The 22,466-nt window shown below is 47.7% G+C and overlaps 1 protein-coding gene across 1 annotated transcript; it reads right to left on the bottom strand.

The window, feature by feature from the left end:
• Positions 1-11,756: 11,756 nt before the first annotated feature.
• On the bottom strand, positions 11,757-17,090 carry LOC141085840 (vimentin-type intermediate filament-associated coiled-coil protein-like). Its single transcript, XM_073571426.1, has 2 exons — positions 16,642-17,090; positions 11,757-13,794 (listed from the first exon to the last, which is right to left on the bottom strand). The coding sequence occupies exons 1-2, from the start codon at positions 16,809-16,811 to the stop codon at positions 13,488-13,490; spliced, it is 477 nt and encodes a 158-aa protein (XP_073427527.1). The 5' UTR covers positions 16,812-17,090; the 3' UTR covers positions 11,757-13,487.
• Between the last annotated feature and the right edge of the window lie 5,376 nt (positions 17,091-22,466).

Here is a 22,466-nt window from a genome sequence, read left to right as displayed (position 1 = left end):
CCTTGGCTAATCGTCCCCTCTGAGAGTCTGAGGACCGTGGCCCCGGTCGCTCTTGAGTTAGTGCCGTCGGGCAAGACCTTTGTTCCTCCCAGCCTGCGGCCAGAGGTTCTCGCGTAGGCTCACGCGTCCAGGGTGGGTGGTCACTTTGGTACTAGGCGGACCACGGAACTCCTGGCAAGGACTTATTGGTGGCCGCACATGGATCGGGACACGAGAGAATACATTCAGGCATGCGTCTCCTGTGCTCGGAACAGGTCCTCTAGACAAAGGCCGGCTGGGTTACTGTACCCCTTGCCGGTGGCAGACAGACTCTGGGAGATGGTCGGCATGGATTTTTTGGCGGCCTGCCCAAATCCAGTGGCAGCACAGTCATCTGGGTGGTCACCGATCATTTTTCTAAAATGGTGCATCTGGTGCCACTCGCGCGGCTGCCTTCTGCCCGTGGTCTCGCCGCGCTGTTCATAAAGCACATATTTCATTTGCACAGTATGCCGGACAAGATAGTTAGTGACCAGGGTCCCCAATTTGCGTCTCGGTTTTGGAGGGAGCTCTGCAGTCTGCTCAGCATTGAGCTAAATTTGTCCTCTGCCTATCACCCCGGGACGAACGGGTTAGTTGAGAGAGCTAAGCAAACTCTGGTCGCATACCTGCAACATTTTGTCTCGGCCAGGCAGGATGACTGGGCATCCTTACTACCGTGGGCAGAATTTGTTCTGAACAACGCGGTAGCTGACTCCACTGGTCAGACCCCGTTCTTCCTTAATTACGGCCAGCATCCGCGCGTCCCCGTCCCGATGTCAGTGTCTTCCACTGATTCCAGGGTGGCAGACTGGGCAGTGGAGGCTCGCGACATTTGGGATCGCACTCAGGATGCCATCCGAGCCTCTAAGGAGAGAATGAGGGCGTCCGCCGACACGCACCGGCATTCCGCTCCAACTTTTGCCCCTGGTGACTTGGTGAGGCTCTCTGCCCGAAATATCAGGCTGCGGGCCAAGTCCACCAAGTTTGCGCCGTGATACATTGGTCCCTTCAAGGTCCTGGAGCAGGTCAACCCTGTGGTCTATCGTCTGGCTCTTCCTCCCCACTTGGCCATTTCTGACACCTGTCACATGTCCCTCCTTAAGCCTGCTCACTGGTCCTGGTTTTCCGAGTCATCTGCTGGGACATCCGAACTGTCTTTGGACGAGTTCGAGGTCAATGCCACCGTGGGATGCAGGGTGGTGCATGGCAAAAAATTTTATTTGGTGGACTGGAAAGGTCATGGTCCTGAGGCTCAGACCTGGGAGCCAGTGAAGAATATCCATGCCCTGCTCCTTATTGTGGTATTTGAGCGCAGCGAGGCTAAGGGGCAGTGGGAGGGGGGGTAATATTAGGCGTCGGGTTACGGGCGCTGCACAGCGGGAATCCCGAGCCTTGCCATCGACAGTCTCCCATTCCCCTCCGGCTGCAGTGGAGCCTGCTCAGCAGACTCCACGATTGCAGCGTTCTGCCCACACCAGCAATGTGGGTTCGGTTGCTGCTGCTACCTCTGGTCCAGTTATGGCAATGCAGCCTGGCCAGCAGCAAAAGACTCCAGAGTCTAAGTCCTTCCTTTGGTCCACTGAGCATGCTCATGAGACGATCTCCCATTGGGGATCGGGAGTCACATGCTCAGGTCCTTCTCCAGTTCTGATTGGTCCATCTGGATGATCAGGAAGGTCCCGAAAGGGCACGGCTATAAAAGGTTCACATGGCCGCCCCGCCATGCGCTATAATAGACTCTGAGGCTATAGTACTTAGTGTATGTGTGATGGATGAATGAGCCTGGTGACTGACGCATTATAATTCCCCCTCCTTGGATATTGCGCATGAGTTAGGGTATGAATTAGAGTCAGCACAGCAGCTCTGACACTGCATAGCACCGCAGTGTTCCTCATCGCTTTCCTTTAGCACCTTGGGCGTTGGCCAGTACAGGCCTCCTGGACCACTGATACCGCAGCGTCCGCCTAAACGCCGTGCGCCTTAGGGGTGCTTTCCAGCTCAGTTCATAGGCTGGTTAGTGGCATCCGTCAGGGCGGACATTGCACCCGTACTAAGCGGTGGTTCACACTACCGTGACGTCAACAGGTTGCAGTTGTTTGCCGGCTCGGTACGTGCTTCGTGAAGCAACGGAGTTCGTGCCTGCTAACACCACGTCAGCGGTTATCCACCGGTGTCCGGCTTTCTTCTACAAGCTACTCTCTCATTGGTCAGCTGTAGTTTGTCACCTCTGCATGGTGGGCCCAGGCTGCGAACGCACCTCATAGAGCGTTTCATCTTTATTTATTTGGTGCGTTCCGCCAGCCCGTAACATTGTGTCCATGGAAGCATAAATGCGTCCAGAGCCTGAGGATTCCCCTGGGGTCTAGGGAACAGAAAGTTTCCACTTTTTTGCTTTTGAAGTCGGCAAACAGATTAATGTCTGGGGTACCCCAGGACCTATTCTCCCTGCTGCAATTGGGAGCGGCTCGGAAAGTCTGCTCTCTGTCCCCCGAATGTGTAATGCGGAGAGAGATAGTAGGTTTGCCACTGTTAGATTGAGAAACAAGTTTTATTATACTCACCCAGGGGGCAGTCTGGTCCAGCACCTCCCATCTTCATGCGATGTTGTCATCCTCGTCGCTTCGTGTCACAGCTCCTGCGCAGGTGTAATTCTCTACCCTGTTGAGGGCAGATCAGTATGGCTGTGCAGGAGCATTAACATGAAGCAAGGAAGATGAAGACATCGCAAGATGGGAGGCGTCGGACAAGCAACGTTTATCGGACCAGACTGCCCACAGGCGAGTATAATTAAACTTGTTTTCCTTATGTTTCAGGTGAGATCGGGGGCATTATACAGCACTACAGTAGTGGCTGGAGCCGAGCCTCCCCTCCCCCAGGAAAGGCGTTAGGCGGAGGCCAGCATGACGGAGGGTTTGGAGGGGTGAAGGTGGGGGGAGTGGGTTAGTTGAGGGGGTGTTGCCACTATATATGGGTGTGTAGTGGGGCCTCCCTCCTCACAGTTCCCGCTCTGCTACAATAAGCAGTTGTCCCACTCACCATGGCTGACCTGGAGCGGGCATTGCAGTGCCTGAGGGCGGCTTCTTTGCACCAGCCGCCAGGATGGCTGGAGGCGCAGTTGGCGGCGGTCACCCCGGGGACGTCCGGGCAGCCGGTCCTGCCGACACCGAGGGAGCAGCGCGCACGGCGGGTGAGGCCGCCCGAAAGACTCTCCCCTGATGTGGCTCCTAGGGCCTCCCGTCGGCGCAGGAGCCCCTCCGGGGACCCTCCAGGCCGGGCGCCCCGCGCTGCTCCCTCCAGCGGGCCCCGGCTTGGGAGGAATCCTCATGCCCGGCGAGGCCCTGTGGCGGTGTCCGGGCCTCAGTCTCGCTCCGTGCAGGGGGCGGGGCGGACACGCGCCGGGCGGCGCTTGTCACAGGATCAATCGGAGGGCCGCGTTAGGGGCCCTAATCCAGCGCGTCCTGCTCCCAACTCCTCTCCCCGGTCTGCGAGGACTGCGTCAGCGGCCTGCGCCACGGCAGGGCCTTGCCTCTCACCCTCCAGTGTGGTGGAGTCTGCGGGTCCATCGGGGGGCCGCGGCGGGGGGGTGCCCGCAATGCGGCCTGCTTCCCGCTCCGGGAGCAGCGACAGGAGGCCTAGCAGCAGGAACGGGTCGGCCTGCTGCTCTGCAGGGCATGCGTCATCCACCCCCAAATCCGGCAGCAGGGGGTATGCTGTGGTCCCACGGAGCTCGCCAGCGGGGGCCGCACACGTGTCAGCGCGGACGGCTGGCGCGTCATCGGGGTCTCCGGCCGTGTTGGCGCAATCAGCAACGTCGCCTGGGGATCTACAAGCGGGATCCCCCTTGGTCTTCGGGCACGATGGCCCGGTTCCCTCAGGGGGGAGTCCCGGACGACGGCGGTGGTCAAGTGATGACGGCATCAGGAGCCAATCGGGCAGGAACGCATCTGGGGATCCTGGCGCTTCGGCTGGAGGGCTCACAGCTCCCTCGCAGCCCGGTGAGTATGCATCTGTGTCCCCTGTATGTCAGTCATTGGCGTCTCCAGGGTTAGGCGGGGTGGGTCCCTTGACAGACGGTTTGAGTAATGGGGTGGGGGTTACGTCCATGCTTGCAGAGGTCTGCAATTTGCTGTCACGTTTAGAGCGGGGCATCGTTGTATCATCCCCTTTGGTGTCCTGGGTGGGGTCTTCAGCTGGGGAACAGGTGGGGCTGAGCGGTCCAGAGCTGGCGGGTCGTACTAGCGAACCAGTGTCAGTTTCAGTGCAAACTGAAAAGGAGAAGGAATGTCGTGTGCACTTGGATGACAGGGCTCACGGCGAGGTCTATGTCTGCTTTGAGGGCCCATTGGGGGCTCATTTAAAGAAGGAAGTTAAGGAGCGCATATGGAAGGACGAATATGTGGAGATTTTCTCGTTATTGCGGCTTGAAAAATTTAATCTGGATAAGAGCAAGAAGTTGGATAGCAAAAAGGACGATGAGGAGAAACGCAGGTGGCGCTTAATTCCTCAAACGTTTGTGAATTGGCAGCAAGCGTTTGCCATTTTGGCAAGCGTTATAGGGGAAAGGGCCCCGGACAATTGCTCGGCATTGTTTTGTTACCTGGATGCGATAGGTGAAGCTTACAGGGTTTACGGGGGTCAGGCGTGGCTGAGGTACGATGAACAATTCCGGCAGAGGAAGGCTGTTCGCCCAGCCATTCTTTGGGATCAGAAGGATATTGGGTTATGGATGCGCGTTATTGCTCAGAACAAGTATGGGAGCTCCTTTCATGGGGGGCTGGCAGCACCAGCCAGAGCAGCGGTAACTCAAGTGCCGCAAGCGGGAGTGGATCGGGGCAAGGCACAAAGCATGGGCAACAAACAAGGAGAATTGGAACTACTAACACAGGAACAGAAATATGATGTAATTGGAATCACTGAAACTTGGTGGGACAATACACATGATTGGAATACAAGACTAGAAGGATACAACTTATTTGCAAGAAACAGACTTGATAAACGAGGAGGGGGTGTCGCATTGTATGTTCGAAATGCGTATATCTGCACAGAGATTGAAGCTTCAGAGACTGGGAGTTCTGTGGAAACTGTTTGGGTAAGAATACAAGGACAGAACAATGGAAAGGACACCATTGTAGGCATTTACTACAGGCCGCCTGTGCAAGCCGAATATATAGATGAACTCTTTATGCATCAGATGGCCAAGTTCTCCAAAAAATATGACATAGTTGTCATGGGAGATTTCAACTATCCAGACATTTGTTGGGAATCTCTCTCAGGCAAAACTAACAGGTCAAGGAAATTCTTATCCTCTCTTGCTGACAACTTTATCTTCCAAAAGGTAAGGGAGAAAACAAGGGGAACTGCTACCTTGGATCTAATCCTTATAAACAGGGAGGAAATGGTTGAGGAGGTAAAAGTGGCTGGGACCCTAGGAGGTAGCGACCATGCTATTTTAGAATTTTGGATTACTAGAGGTGGAAGACCTGTGAAGACTCAGACGTCAAGGTTAGATTTCAGAAAGGCAGATTTTAAGGGATTCAGAAAGAGAATTGGAGGGATCCAATGGCTGGATATCCTTAAAGACAAAAATGTCCAGGAAGGATGGGAAATCTTGAAAAATGAAATTCTCAAAGCACAGTTGTTAACAATTCCGAAAAGAGGGAAGAATAGGAAGCATTTAAGGAAACCAGGATGGATGAACACAGAACTTAAGCACATGCTAAAAAGGAAGAAAAAAATGTTTATAAAATGGAAAGAGGGAGGCATATCTAAAGAAGAATATAATGCTGTCTGCAGAACCTGCAGGGCACAAATCAGATTATCTAAAGCTGAAAATGAACTGAGGCTTGCAAGAGATGTCAAAAGCAATAATAAAGGATTTTGGGGATATGTCAAAAGTAAAAGAAAAGTCAAAGATGCTATAGGATTTTTACAGGATGAAAATGATGAAATGGTAAGACAGGATGTTGAGAAGGCTGAACTTTTAAATTCCTATTTTGCATCTGTTTTCTCTCAGAAAGGAAATGCAACATCAACTGTTATTCACTGTCCTATTAAGGGAATAGAAGAATCCAGGATATCTATAAACAGAAAGATAGTGAGGAAACACTTAGCTAACCTAAATGAATTCAAGTCTCCAGGTCCAGATGAATTACACCCCAGAGTACTGAAGGAGATAGCAGAAGAAATTTTTGAACCCCTCTCCATAATCTTTGAAAATTCTTGGAGAACAGGAGAAGTGCCAGAAGACTGGAGAAGAGCAAATGTTGTTCCTATCTTCAAAAAGGGGAAGAAGGTGGACCCAGGCAACTATAGGCCGGTGAGTCTGACTTCTATACCAGGAAAGATCTTTGAACAAATTATTAAACAACATGTATGTCAATACCTGGATAAGAATGAAGTGATTAAACAGAGTCAGCATGGGTTTCTAACTAATAAGTCATGTCAGACTAACTTAATTTCCTTCTATGACGGTATCACTGATTGGGTGGATCAAGGAAATGCTGTAGATATAGTATATCTTGACTTCAGCAAAGCATTTGACAAAGTCTCTCATACAATCCTTATTGAAAAAATGACTAAGTATGGAATGGACAAGGCAACTGTTAGGTGGATTCATAACTGGCTTAGTGATCGGACCCAAAGAGTGGTCGTAAATGGCTGTACATCCAGTTGGAAGAATGTCTCAAGTGGGGTACCACAGGGCTCTGTCCTGGGCCCTGTATTGTTCAACATCTTTATCAACGATTTAGATGAAGGAATTGAGGGTAAACTGATTAAATTTGCTGATGACACAAAGCTAGGAGGGATAGCTAATACTAGAGAAGAGAGAGAGAGGATTCAAAAAGATTTAAATAAACTGGAGAAGTGGGCAGCAACTAACAGAATGGTTTTTAACAGGGAGAAATGCAAAGTACTACATCTGGGCAATAAAAATGAAAAAAGCATATATAGAATGGGAGGAATAGGGCTAAGTGACAGCACATGTGAAAAAGACTTGGGTATACTAATAGATCACAGACTGAATATGAGTCAACAGTGTGATGCAGCAGCAAAAAAGGCAAATGCAATTCTAGGATGTATTAACAGAAGCATACAGTCTAGATCACGTGAAGTCATTATTTCCCTCTACTCCTCTTTGGTCAGACCTCATCTGGAATATTGTGTCCAGTTTTGGGCACCACATTTTAAAAAAGACATCAACAAACTGGAGCAAGTTCAGAAAAGAGCGACGAGAATGGTGACCGGTCTGCAAACCCTGTCTTATGAGGAAAGGTTGCAGGATTTGGGAATGTTTAGTTTGCAAAAGAGAAGACTGAGAGGAGACTTAATAGCTGTCTACAAATATCTAAAGGGCTGTCACATTGTAGAAGGATCAACTTTATTCTCATTTGCACAAGGAAAGACTAGAAGCAATGGGATGAAACTGAATGGGAAGAGACACAGATTAGATATTAGAAAAAACTTTTTGACAGTTAGAGTGATCAATGAGTGGAACAGGCTGCCACGAGAAGTGGTGAGTTCTCCTTCAATGGAAGTCTTCAAACAGAGGCTGGACAGACATCTGACTGGGATGATTTAGCGAATCCTGCTTTGAGCAGGGGGTTGGACCAGATGGCCCAGGAGGTCCCTTCCAACTCTACGATTCTATGAAGGGGGGCACCACAAGTTGGGGGTTTGTTGGCAGTTCAACGATGGGCAGTGCAAGTTCGGGGCGAATTGTAGATTCAAACACCTTTGTTCCGCCTGTAACGGTGCTTCCCATGGAGCGTCTAAGTGTTTTAAAAAAGGGAAGTCAGGAGCTGGGGGCGGTAATTCAAAAGGGGAGACTCTGGTGAAACTGGAAAGGATGGTCCCTTATCTAAATAGATATGCGGACCGGGAAAAAGCGGCATTGTTGTATGCGGGTTTTAGAGATGGTTTCGTGATTCCGCATCCTCCTTTTGTCATTCCACTCGTTTTAAAAAATTTGCGTTCAGCTCTGGTTCACGCGGCTGTGGTCTCGGACAAAATTGAAAAGGAAGTTTCTTTGGGCCGCATGGCTGGCCCTTTCTCGTCCCCGCCGTTTCCGGATCTGGTGGTCTCTCCCCTGGGTGTGGTCCCAAAGAAGGAGCCAAATAAGTTTCGGCTTATCCAGCATTTGTCTTTTCCTCGGGGTAGGTCGGACAACGACGGTATTGATCCGGAGATATGTTCGGTGGTTTACTCCTCCTTCGACGAGGTGGCACGGTGGGTGCGGCGTTGTGGTCGGGGGGCCCTTATGACCAAGACTGACGTGGAAGCTGCTTTCCGTCTGTTACCGGTCCACCCGGACAGCATGAGGCTCTTGGGTTGTTTTTGGGACGGCAAGTTTTTTGTGGACAGGTGCTTACCCATGGGCTGCTCATTGTCTTGCGCGTATTTCGAGGCCTTTAGTTCTTTTCTTGATTGGGTGGTGCGTGACGTCTCTGGTTTTGAGTCAGTTATGCATTATTTGGATGATTTTTTGTGCGTCAAACCGGCTGAATCGTTGCGTTGTCACAGACTATTGCAAACCATCGAGTGGGTGGCTGAGCGCTTTGGCGTTCCGCTGGCGTCTGGTAAAACCGAGGGCCCAAGTACATGCTTGCGTTTTTTGGGGATTGTTATTGACACCGTTGCGTAGGAGTTTCGGCTGCCGGAGGACAAGTTGGCTGATCTGCGGGCTGAGGTGGTTCGGGCGCGACGTTTGAAGAAAATATCATTGCGCGATCTCCAGTCGTTGCTGGGGAAGTTGAATTTTGCGTGTCGAGTAATGCCGATGGGGCGAGTTTTTTCACGTAGGCTGGCGAGCGCTACTGCAGGGATTCAGGCCCCCCATCATTTTGTCAGATTGTCGTCAGAGCTTAGGGCGGATTTGGCGGTTTGGGAGTCTTTTTTGGTAGGGTACAACGGTGGCTCTTTGGTGATGTCTGATGTGGTTGACAACGACGCGCTGCAGCTGTTTACGGATGCGGCTGGGGGCATCGGTTTTGGAGCTTATTTCAGAGGACAGTGGTGCGCGTCTCGTTGGCCTGATGAGTGGATCGAGTCTGGTTTGGTGCGCAACATTGCGTTGTTGGAAATTTTTCCGATCCTGGTGGCAGTGCATTTGTGGGGTCGGGAGTTTCGGGATCAGCGTGGGCGGTTTAATTGCGACAACATGGGTGTCGTGTGCGCAATCAACGGGCTTACCGCTTCATCTCCTCCGGTAGTTCGGGTGCTGCAACAATTGGTTCTGCTATGTTTGTCTTTGAATGCGTGCGTGACCGCGTCACATGTTCCTGGAGTCAGGAACGAAATAGCAGACTCTCTTTCTCGTTCGCAGTGGGATCGTTTTCGCTCCTTGGCGCCAGAAGCAGAGGTCGAGGGTTTGGCTTGCCCGGAGGAACTGTGGAGGTTGGCTTATGGGCCGCAGAGGCGCTGATTGAGTCCTCCTTGGCGCCGAAAACCTGGGAGGCCTACCGGGCAGTATGGCGGATGTGGGAGGAAGTTGCGGCAGCCGGCCCTGTCATTGGTTTCGGGCAGGATCAGGAGGGAATGCTGCTGGCCTGGTTGGGGCGTGGTTCACTTGAGGGCTGGTCTTGCGCAAAAGTGTCACGGGTTTTGGCTGGATTGTCGTTTGGCTTTCGGCTACGCAATAGTCGCGATTTGACAAAGACGTTTTTGGTCAGACAAGCGGCTAAGGGTTTTCGCCGGTGCAAAAGTGGGGGTGATTTGAGGAGGCCGATATCTTTTAATATGTTGGAACTGTTGGGCCTTGTGCTGGAGTCGGTTTGTTCTTCGCGTCATAAGCTTTTGTTGTTTCATTTAGCTTTCTCGTTCGCCTTTTTCGGAGCTTTACGGGCGGGAGAGCTTCTTTCCCCCAACACAGGTTCAGTTGGTGGGTTGTTGGCTAGGGATGTTGTGTTGACATCGCGTGGTGTGGAATTTTGGTTACGACGGTCCAAGACGGATCACTCGGGAAAAGGCCGTCGGGTGGTGTTGGGCAGCGTGACCGGCTCTTCTATGTGCCCTGTTCAGGGTTTATAGAATTTTTGGGAACTGCGACCCAGCTTGAGCGGATCGTTGTTGTGTCATGTTGATGGTAGTAGTTTGTCTCGTTATCAGTTTGGGGCCGTTTTCAAAAAGTCTATTCGGTTGTTGGGCTTAGACGAATCCCGTTTTGCAACTCACTCTTTTAGGATTGGTGCTGCCACGGAAGCAGCGGTTGGGGGTTTAGGTCCTGCGTGCATAATGCAGATTGGTGGCTGGAAGTCTAATCGGTACCGAAGCTATGTTCGGCCTCAATTGGAGGGGGGGGTGGCTTGAGTGGAAGTTGGTGGCGGATTGGGAGTTATTTTCGTGCACTGTGGTATGTTGTGATGTTTAGCGCCCCCTTCCCCTCTTTTTGTTTCAGATACCGCACCTTTGTTAGTTTGGATTTTTGGGCACTCCTTTGTTCATTGGGGAGCTGTGCGTGCTGACGTCCGGAACGATGGCAGACAACTCGGCTTCTCCAGGACCGTGGCGGTGGTGCGGTGGCTCGGTTTCAGGGGAATGGAGTGGAGAAGGGTATTGAAAGAAATTCATGTGTGTGCTCAGTTGGACCGCGCTCCGGACATTCTGGTTCTTCATGTTGGGGGCAATGATTTAGCGGTTCGACCTTTTCGGGTGCTGATCAAGGACATCAAGCAGGATTGCTTGCGGTTGTTGTATCCAGGGGTCACCATTGTCTGGTCAGAAATTGTTCCACGCAAGCGTTGGCGTTACATGAGATCCTTGGTGAAGGTCGACAAGGCAAGGATTAAAGTTAACAGGGCGGTATCTTCTTTTGTGGTTAGGAATGGGGGTGTGGTCGTACGTCATTTTGATCTTGAAAAAGGGGAAGGAGATTTTTGGTTGGCTGATGGTGTTCATTTGAACGCGGTGGGATCCGACATTTGGGCTCTGGGTCTGCAGGAAGGCATTGAGGTGTTCAATGGGCCCTCGTTGTGGCGGTTCAAAATGCAGGGGGGGGGGGAGGCCTTTTGAAATTGTTTTTGGAGACTCATGGTATTGGGTCTCCCATGTTCATTGATTTGGTGGTGGTGATCTGGTGAAAATTGGATGGGGAGTTTCCATAAAGTGGGAGGATCCCCTAGTTGATTAGTGGACAATATACCTCGGTGTGGTGGTGCTCCCGAGCCTGTGGGGTAACGGCTGGGAGTAATATGTTGGTTTCGTCCACAACAGTATAATTCACCTAGATCTTTGTGGCTTCAAGGACTCCTCCTCAGTGTTCAAGTATTGCTACATTACATTATTTATTGTTGTTTGTTAATTTAATAAAAGGCTGCTGTGGCCATATATATTCCAAAAGAAACTCTTGGTCTCTGGTGTTATTAAGCAGCGTATGGTGTTAAGTTATGGGGAGTGGTATTGGTCTTCAGGATGGTCTTGTCTCCCACAAACGAGAACAACTTGACAATCCCAACTTCAAGCATTATAGATTGCTTCAGATAAGCCCCGAAAGGCAGTGGCCGCAGCTTATTGTGGAAAAAACGATGTGACAGGTTCCCTTTAATATGATTTTTTGCAACTATTTTTTGGGTGCAGATTACATATGTACTTTATCTACAGTCAGTTTTCCTTCAGCATTCCCCCTGTCTATGGGTGAAAAAACCCTGCAAAAATGCAGAGATTGACATCCCATAGGATTTATAAAGCACTGCAGTTCTCAAGTTGTCAGAGGGGAAATAAAAAATAAAATCACGCACGCGTTGAGATTACTAAAACATGATGCTTTAATTTGCCTTATAAAAAAAACACAAGTGAACATGCCTTATAACATTTTAATACCTAAAAACAAAAAGGACAACTCTGAAGTAACAGTTATAATAGAATGTAGGATTTCACTGTTCTGAGGTTTCCTGAGATCATTGACACTTTATAGTTCCCTTAGTGTTCTGTAGCTTGTATGAGTGGAGGTCACTGGTTCTCCCTTTTTGCCTGTTGATCAGTAATATGGTAGACAAACATGAATGAGAGCTAAAGAAGGGGCAGCATAAAGAGCATTCAAGTGAGGAGCACGAAACAAGCACATCGAGAATGAGAATCATCAAAAAAACCACATGATGATGTCCCACCTCTGGAATAGCTGCTAGCAAATACTCGTTTGGTGGGTATTACTCCTGACTACACACACCAACTTCTAAAGTATTTGTAATGGAAGTGCAGAATAAGCTGCTCGTCTTTGGTGCACCCTTGGCATGACCAACAGCTATGCCTCTATTTGTATATTGGGGTCCTTCCCCTGCTTCTGATTGACAGCATGCGCTTCCCAGAGCTAGCTCTGTCTGACTGCTGCCAGCCTGCTTGTTTTACCTCCCTGTCTCCCATCTTCTGACGCCGCTTGCTACACAAATCTACAATTTTGGGTGTAGTGTGGCATTAGAAGAAAAGGAGACGGAGGATAATGCACTCGGCCACTTCCAGTCAGAAGCGGAGAAAAGGTCCCAATATGCAAATAAGGAGGTGTAACTGGGCACCAAACTCTTGGTCACACCAAGGGTGTGGGAAAACCTCATTTGCATATGAATTTAAGTTAAATTCTCAAGCACTAAACCAAGAACCAATACAGGGCTAGTATGATTGCCCCTATAACAAAGTACCCTACAATACTGTATAGGCGATTAAAATTTTGGGGGTGATGGAATGTTAGATTACACTTTCATACAATAATTGAATGTATGTCAAAATCATGAGTGGAACAGAGGAAAAAAAATGCTTTTTGCAGTTTTCACCCACTCCTAGTTTTGGCTTATATGTACTGATTAGTGATGAGCAAAAGTGCTTGGTAACTTGTTATAGAAGAATATTTTCTAGTCCCCGCTGCTAGACACTCCCTGCATGTGTTGTAGCTGTTGAAAAGTCAAGACATGCAGCTGCCAGGACTAGAACATAATATTTGAGCATGTCGAACACTCTGATAACACCCGAGCATGCTCGGATAACACCTTATCCCAGCACAAATACTGACCAAAATACTGCCGTGTGAACATGGCCCAAATATCAATATGTCAAGCCATCTTCAATCGTGTTCGGTCAACAACTATTCCGTCCAGTTCCGTGATATACATCCATGTGTTTTCAGAGGGGAGAAAGCCCCTGCCAGACACCTGTGGCGGAAGCTCATCTTCACCAAGAACAAAAAGATTTAAAGTTTAACATGCCTGACCCTTCTCCCAATGTCTGTTAGGGGATAGTCGAGAGGCCCAATTATGCATTGCTAGTCAGTGGGTCCCACCGAGATGTATGGGCACCTTCCGTGGATGTGTAACATGAGAAATGGAATGATAAGTGTATATCTCAGACGCTCTAATTTCACACAGTATATGAACAGATTCATAAAATATTGCCCGAGTTCTAACTAAAAGTAAGAATTGTGACAAAAAACACTAAGTATAAAACCACACACACAAATAGGAACTTGTACACAAGTAACATACTTCTTATACAGTGGTCCCAAAAAGTGTTCTGTCTACATCCGAGTCTTCATCACTTTGAGCGTGGTGATGAACACTCGGAAGGCTGTTACCGTTACCGTGTCCCACATTGGGAAGACAAGGAATTTCTTCAGCTTTCGCCATAAGAGAAACTAAAGAAGCCAACATAGGTCGGCTGCGACACATTCCAGCCAGAAGTTTGCTATGGTGTCGACGGCACGTCAGCTCCCGGTCCTTATTCTTTATGGAGGCCTTCAACTTCTCTATTTCTTCTTCAGATTGCGCCAACTTCACCTGGAGTTCAGCAACAGCTCTGTAAAAATGGGAACAAGCTGTATAAGTGAATGGATGTGAAATTGAGAGAATATAAACCCTTAGTGTTGAATTTTAATTAGAAATATCCATTATTAATCTATTGCTGGTAGCGCAACACCGTTCCATGGAAGTGGATTGGCTTGCTGTAGTTCCCTGCACAGCCAGCGGTTGCGAGTATGCATTCAGGCTTTAGACTTTAGGGGGTTTGTTTTAATTCCTGGAAACAAAATTACATATAAATGGCTTTTCCCCCCAGTCTCATTAACTTCATTCAGATGCTTCTATATCAGAACATGCTAATTTGTAGTACAGATGATGGCAGTGATCGGTCTGCACCTGTCTCCTTCTGTGGAGTGTCCTGATAAGCAGAACAGTCTCCTGCAGGAGTTTATCCTCGGATTAAGGTCTCATTCAGACATGATCCATGTTTCTTCACCAATAAGACTCGTACTTTTGATAGTCAATGGGGCTGTTCACATGTATGATTTTTTTTCCTTGAACCAGGAGGTCCATTAACCCATTTGTGACATGCACTGCACATGTCATGTCTCTCACTTTGATGAGGGCTCCTTCATTGAGCCCTCATCTTTTCTGGCACGTCAGCTGTTTTGACCAGCTGTCATGTGCCCCCTAACAGCCACGGGTGAAATCATGATCCAACCACGGCTGAAAATCCACTAAATGCTGCTGTCATAGCGCCAGAAGCACGACCCTAATCCCGCCCGTGTCATATGACCGCAGGTCGCCAACTGATTGCCAGCAAGTGGGAAAAAAAATATAAATAAAAAAAAACGACATTTGGTATCACTGTTCAGAATCGCCTGATCAAAATATAAAAAGAATCAAATTGGTAAAAGTAGTGAAATAAAAACGAAAAAAAAAAAAAAAAAAGTCAAAACACCAGAACTAAGTTTTTTTGGTCGCCTCAACATTGCATTAAAATAAAGGGCAATAAAAAGATTGTATCTGCACCAAAATGTTATTAAAAGCCCTCACCCAACCCAAAATCACGAAAAATGGAGACGCTACGGGTATCAGAAAACTACAAATCAACCAGTACACAAACTATGGATTTCTCTCACCATTTATACAAACAACTAACACATGTTTTTCATCTACAAACTCATAATGACAGGTCAGTTTTAGCATTAGGTGAGCATGTTAAAAAAAAAAAAAGAAAGAAAGTGCTTTTTGCAATTTCACAGCACTTCAATCCCACACACACGTAAATGATATGTTTAAGCCAATAGGGTCGTTCAAAAGTACAATTCGGCCTGCAAAAAACAAGTACTCACATGGCCATACTGACGGAAAAAGAAAAATACACATTTTGTTAAACCCCTTCATGCCACAGCCCTCAGATCAAACTTGGCAATGCAAGTCTAGGAGGGGGGACATTTTCATTTTTTCTAAATGCACACAAAAAAAAAAAAAAATAAATAAAATAACTAATGAGGCTAGGACCAAACCGATCAAAATAATTGGTGCGATTTTCTCGTACATAGAAGATATTGGCATCCGAATAGCCATTTGAGACAGGTGCTCAGATGACCCCTTCACTGCCAGCATCTGTACTCCAAATGTATGTTCTCATATTAATGCCGTCAAAGGCAGCTGATGCATTTTACACAGCAAAAAAGTAGTGCAAAAACAGGTGTTGACTGTAAATCAATAAGGAAATGTCAAAAAACTGCAAACAATGTATTTCAGTTTTTTTGTTCAAAAATTCTGGAAGGAAAATATGCCGAGTATCAGCTCTATGTGCACATGGACATTAAAATGACAAAAAAAAACACGTTATACTTCTAATATGCTGTTGTCTTTACATGAGATCGATATATGAATTTGTTTTTTGTAGTTGTGGAGTATCAGTACTGTTCAGGTCATTTTGCCCCAACAACCGTATCTGCGATCCATATCCAATGCTAGTGTATATTGGCCTTGTGGGAAAAAGAAAGAAAGATAGCTCACCATGCACCAACTAGGCCACGTAGATAGCAGGCGACTCCCGCGCCCATCCGCTATGCAGAGGAACACCTCACATCTAATGTGCACTCATCTGAGTTTAATCCAAGGTTTCCATATAGAAGTTGCAACAAAACCAGTTTTATTGTGCCTCAGCTGATTACACGGTTATCAAAAGACATCAGTTGTGACCCAGTGCTCCCCAAAAAGCCACCAAATCAAAGTAAATAAGAATCTGACACTAGTCGGATGCCATCTGTGTGCATTGTAATTATTTTTTCACTGACAAATAGAAAGTGGATAAATCTGCTCATCAGTGAAAACCTGGTGTGAATGAGGCTTTAGTAAAGAGCACAGATTTGTAAGACCTCATTCAGAGGTCAGTGATTTTTCTATTAGTCTTCTGGATCCAATATTTATCAGTGTTTGGTCAGGTTGTCGGTTTTTACCATCAGCGTTTCATTAGTAGTTGTAAAAAAAAAAAAAAAAAAAAAAGCCACACCATATGGAGGTTTCTCAAGTTTCTATGGCTATGTGCCCATGTTCCAGAAGTAGCAGTGTTTTGGAAGTGGCGCATGTTCGCTGCGTCCAGAGCGCTGCCTTCTGTTGAACGCAGGTGAATCCGCATGGGATTACTAAACCATGTGTATGCACCGCCGCACCGGCTGATGAACAGCACCACCGCGGCACCAGCCATTACACAGCGCCACCGATACTCATGTGATATAGCGGAACTTCTACTTCTAAGGAAGTGGCATTACCAGCACAGCAGCAGTGTGGCGCACACACACACACATTCGACTTTGGTTCACGACATAGAAATAGTGTTAGTAGAGAAGAGAAGCTTCTGCCGATCGGCGCAGGGCATTACACTACTGACCTGTCTTTGGCATCAGCCAAGTCCTTTAGAGAAGCCTGGTGCTGCTCATCCTTCTTGATAAGACGCTCGGCTTGCTCTCGTATCGTGCCCTCCTGCTCCTCCAGCTGCTTGTACAGCGCGGTCAGGTGGGCATTAGCCTCGCTATCCTGACTAGCGGTTGGAGAAGACATGGTGGACCGCGAGCTTCTTAGGTCAGATCTGTGAAGAGCGGATGATCTCCTAGAAGGATCAAGGTGACGAAGCCTGTGCTGCAATTGTGAGGAGCCTCTGGACTGAGAAGGGGTCACACAACTATGGCTGGTGGACAGACCAATTATTTGTCAATGGAGCGAGTGCAAGCTCTGCAGCCCAGTGTGGATGGCAGTGCTGGTGATGTGTCCGCACCATACAGCAGGTTCACCATCCACAGGTGAAGGTGGCAACTAATCTGTCAATTACCCTGAAAGCCTCAATAATAAGAGCAAGAAAATAAGTAACTTTCAGCAGCTGTGGCTCCAGGAAGCTTCTGTGCCTGAAGGGGATTGGATGAATACTAGGGGGCGGCTGTGGGGCGCTTATTGGCCCAGCTGAGCCTTGATGGGATGATGGACTGGATTTTAACTCTATGGTGCCCGAGCCGCACTATAGAGCCCTGTGCACACCTCGCTGGGTTCCCCGCACACTGCAGCGTTTAGATGAATGGCTACCGTGAAGAGAAGACGTATTAAGGCCTCATTCAGATGGTGACTTTTCTTGCATGCGGAAAAAAAAAAAGTACTTATTTTTATGGGTGTTCTGGATCAGCTTTTCATCAGAGTTTGGTCAGTGTCCGTTTTTACCATTGGAATTTCATTGTTTTTTCTTTTCTCGCATGCAAACACCCCAAAATGATGAAGATTGTTTAAGCTTTACCAAGCAAACAATCAAGACTGCACACTGATGGCATCCGAATGCTGTCCAATGTTTTCACGGTCCCATAGACTTGGCGAGTTTGATCCATGACTCAGATCAAAAACGGACATGTTTGGTGCCAACCATTCAGCGACCAAAAATATGAAGACGGACGGTTCGCTCGCACCACCGTATAAATCAGACCAGTGTTATCCGATTTTTCTTATTAGCACACTGACCCGTGTTATTCATTAGGGCAGTGCTGCTGATAGACAATCTAGGAAAAAAAAATCGCAACGTGATGGGATCTGACTCTGAAATTAGATGGATGCGAGAAAAAAAATCAGGAGTCCTGTGGAGCGATAGTGCGGCATCAGATACATTGCAGTCCTGTAACATCGGAAACTGTAACTGGTCCTGTATGATTAATATTCGCTGAGTAATAAAACGGATTGTGTACGACAGAGCAGGGGAGAATGACAGCCGGCTTCAGCACAAGCTGCCGGGGAACAGCGCTTACTGTAGCGCTTCTTCCCCAGCGCCAATGCGTGTCACATGGAGGACATCAATGTGTGTTCTCCGTGTGCGGGATGTTTTGCCATCCGTACTGACGACAAAAAACAGACATGTCAGTGTGTTTTGCCCACGGACACGGTCCATGGGAACACACTGACGTGCACAGACCCATTCATTTGAATGAGCCTACGTGAGTACGTGTCTCCGATACATCGTGTGATAACTGTCACCACACGTACCGGAGACACGGAAACTTTTAGAATGGAAATGAGTAATGGTCAGTGTACAGGGACAGAGAGGAGGTAAACTGTGTCCATTTATTTTACTCACTTATGTAGCGCCATTAATTCCACAGCACTTTACCTCATCATTACACATCACTGTCCCCATTGGTGCTCACAATCTACATTCCTTGATGTTAATGCAAAAAACTGGATTACCACTGTGAACAGGTGACTTCTCCACAAATGAATCCACTAAAACCTGTTTTATTCCCTTCAGTACCTTTTAATAATTTGTCTAGTTCATTACATATTTTTACTACAAGTCAGAATAAAATATGAAATAAAGTAATATTGCACCTTGTTGACAAACACATGTAGACATGAGTATTTTGCCCTTTTATTTTCACATGGGCTTGTGCAGAAATTTTATTAACCCCTTTGCGCCAGAGCCCATTTTCGGTTTTGCGTTTTCGTTTTTCACTCCCTTTCTTTCCAGAGCCATACATTTTTTATTTTTCAGTTTATATGGCCGTGTTGTACTTTTGAACAATGCCATTTGTTTTACCATTTCATGCACTCAAAAAAACGGGGAAAAAAATTCTAAGTGCGGTGAAATTGCGAAAAAAAGTGCAATCCCACACTTTGTTTTTTTTCTTAACCATGTTCACTAAATGCTAAAAGTGGCCTGCCATTATGATTCTCCAGGTCATTACAAGTTCACAGATACCAAACATGTCTAGGTTCTTTTTTTTTAACTTAAGTGGTGAAAAAAAAAATTCAAAACTTTATTAAAAACTGCTCCATATTCTGATACTCATAGCCTCTCCATTTTTTGTGATCTCGGGTTGGGCGAGGGCTTACTTTTTGCATCCTGAGCTGATTTTTAATGATACAATTTTGGTGCAAATACGATATTTTGATCGCCGGTTTTGCACTTTAATGCAATGTTGAGGCGACCAAAAAAAAAATGTAATTCTCGTGTGTTTAATTTTTTCCCCACTACGCCGTTTAGCGATCAGGTTAATCTTTTTTTCTAGATTAAGCGATTCTGAACGTGGCCATACCAAATATGCTTGTTTGATATTTTTTTATTGTTTTATTTTGAATGGGGCAAAAGGGGGGTGATTTGAGCTTCTGTATTTTATTTCGTATTTTTACAACTTTTTTTTTACTTTTGGCATGCTTCAATAGGCTCCATGGGAGGCTAGAAGCTGCCACAACTTGACTGGCTATGCTACATAGAGTCGATGCTCAGATCACCTCTATGTAGCAGAATAACTTAGTTACTTACCGATAATCTTGTTTCTCGGAACCCATGACAGCACCACAGAGAGAGGGGATCCGCCCTTCAGGAACAGGAACCTACAGATAAAAAGGGTGGCACCTCTCCTCCGCTCCCAGTTGGTTACAGAGCATCAGAGGGTCTCCAGGTTAGTTAAACAACAGAAATATGTACATAACATTATAATATTGCTTATTATCAAGAAGCACCGTGCCTAAACGAAAACACTCTACGAACAGTAAAGTGTGCTCACCACACACGTGAAGGGAGGGAATAAGCAGGTGCTGTCATGGGTTCCAAGAAACACCGTTATCGGTAAGTAACTAAGTTATTCTTTCTCACCCATTACAGCACCACAGAGAGAATTACAGAGACTGGTAGCTTAGGGAGGGACCACAGCCTGAAGAACCCTTCTCCCGAAGGTCAGGTCAGACGTAGAGGCTAGATCTAATCAATAGTGTCTGAAAAAGGTTGACGGTGATGACCAGGTGGCCGCTTTACAGATCTGTTCTATCGATACCTCAGATCTCTCAGCCCATGAGTTCGCCATTGCTCTTGTGGAATGGGCTCTCAACCCTTCCGGGATGGTATTCCCGCTGGATGAATAGGCCAGGTCAATCGCATCCCTTATCCACCTTGCCAGGGTACTCTTAGATGCTTTGAGTCCCTTCCGGGGTCCCTGGAAACACACAAAGAGAGAGCCTTCCTTCCTACATCCTTTGGTGGCCTCTATGTACTGTACTGAACTAGACACCTTTTCACATCTAGGGCGTGAAATCTATCCTCTCCCGTAATCCTAGGATTTGGGCGGAAGGAAGGACTACTTCTTGAGACCTATAAAAATGTGATGCCACTTTAGGTAGATAAAGTCATATTAAAACCTCAACCGTCCTATCTTCTAGAATTTTTGTAAATGGTGGCACTGCTGATAGAGCTTGAATATCGCTCACTCTACGAGCCGATGTTAGCGCCACCAGAAGAACAGTTTTTAATGACAAGGTTCTTAGGGGTGCTGACTGAATAGGTTCAAACGGGGAACCTGTTAGTGTGGATAGTACAAGATTCAGGTCCCACGATGGTAACTTCCGTCTAACTATTGGCCTAGACCTGGTTGCAGCCTTAATAAAACGTGCTACCGAAGGGTTGCCTGCCATATCATGGTCATAAAGGGCACCTAAAGCCGCTACTTGTACCTTTAATGTATTAACCGTCAGCGCCTGCTCTAGGCCTCTCTGTAGAAATTCAAGAATTTTATCAATCTGGACCCCATCCTGGACTCTCACCCCGGAGGTGGACAGAAATTTTTTCCAAGTTCTCCCATAGACTCTTGTCGTAACCGGTTTCCTACTCTTTTGTAGTGTAGTAATTAGGTTCTCCGAGAACCCTCTTTCCCTCAGCAGTGCCCTTTCAAATTCCATGCTGTTAAATGGAGTTTCACTGCCCGAGGGTGTAACACGGGCCCCTGAGATAGTAGGTCCGGGAGATCCAGTAGAATCCAAGGGTCAGTTACCAAGAGCATTCTCAGCCAGGAGAACCAAGTTCTTTTGGGCCAAAAAGGGGCTATTAATATCATTCTTGTTCCGTCAACTCTGACTTTCATTATGACTGCCGGAATGAGAATGATCGGGGGAAAGGCATATGTCAGGCTCTGTGTGTTAGGCGTCAGGTTCCGGGCACTGCACAGCGAGAATCCCGAGCCTTGCCATCAACAGTCTCCCATTCCCCTCCGGCTGCAGTGGAGCCTGCTCAGCAGACTCCATGATCCCGGCGTTCTGCCCACACCAGCATTGTGGGTTCGGTTGCTGCTGCCACCTCTGGTCCAGTTATGGTAATGCAGCCTGGCCATCAGCAAAAGACTCCAGAGTCCAAGTCCTTCCTTCGGTCCACTGAGCATGCTCATGAGACGATCTCCCATTTGGGATCGGGAGTCACATGCTCAGGTCCTTCTCCAGTTTTGATTGGTCCATCTGGAGGATCAGGAAGGTCCTGGAAGGACACGGCTTTAAAAGGTTCGCATGGCCGTATCACCATGTGCTATGATACACTGAGGCTATAGTACTTAGTGTATGTGTGATGATGGATGAATGAGCCTGGTGACTGACGCATTATAATTCCCCCTCCTTGGATATTACGCATGAGCTAGGGTTAGGAATTAGAGTCAGCAAAGCAGCTCTGACACTGCATAGCGCCGCAGTGTTCCTCATCGTTTTCCATTAGCGCCTTGGGCGTCGGCCAGTACAGGCCTCCTGGACCACTGCTACCGAAGCGTTCACCTAAACACCATGCACCATAGGGGAGCTTTCCAGCTCAGTTGATAGGCTGGTTAGTGGCGTCCGTCAGGGTGGACATTGTACCCGTACTAAGCGGTGGTTCGTACTACCGTGACCTGTGATGTCAACAGGTTGCAGTTGTTCGCCGGCTGGTGCGTGCTTCGTGAAGCAACGGGGTTCGTGCCTGCTAACACCAGGTCAGTGGTTATCCACCGGTGTCCTGCATTCTTCTACAAGCCACTGTCTCATTATTCAGCTGCAGTTAGTCACCTCTGCACGGTGGGCCCGGGCTGCGAACGCACCTCATATAGTGTTTCATCTTTGGTGGGTTCCGCCAGCCCGTATCATTATCATAGCGCCAGGGCCTGGCTAACAATGACGGACGAGCAGCGCCTGCAGCGATATGTCCAGCAGCTGGAGGGCAGGTTGTCCTCTCTCGAGCGCTCAGCCTCACGTTATGATTGAGTCACCGTAGGAGGCAGCTGGTGCGTTACAGAGGCCGAAGGATATGACCAGATACTCATAGTGGCCATCCCTGGTATTAAAGGCTGTCTTCCACTCGTCCCCTTCACGTATGCAGATCAAGTTGTAAGCCCCCGTAGATCTAGCTTAGTGAAGATCCAGGCCCCTCGCAACCTGTCAAACAGCTCAGAGATCAGGGGA

Source organism: Dendrobates tinctorius, unplaced genomic scaffold (genome assembly GCF_039654945.1).
Source record: "Dendrobates tinctorius isolate UK_male_01 unplaced genomic scaffold, ASM3965494v1 ptg000029l, whole genome shotgun sequence".
Taxonomy (NCBI): Eukaryota; Metazoa; Chordata; class Amphibia; order Anura; family Dendrobatidae; genus Dendrobates; species Dendrobates tinctorius.
This window is presented reverse-complemented; position numbering and strand designations above follow the sequence as displayed.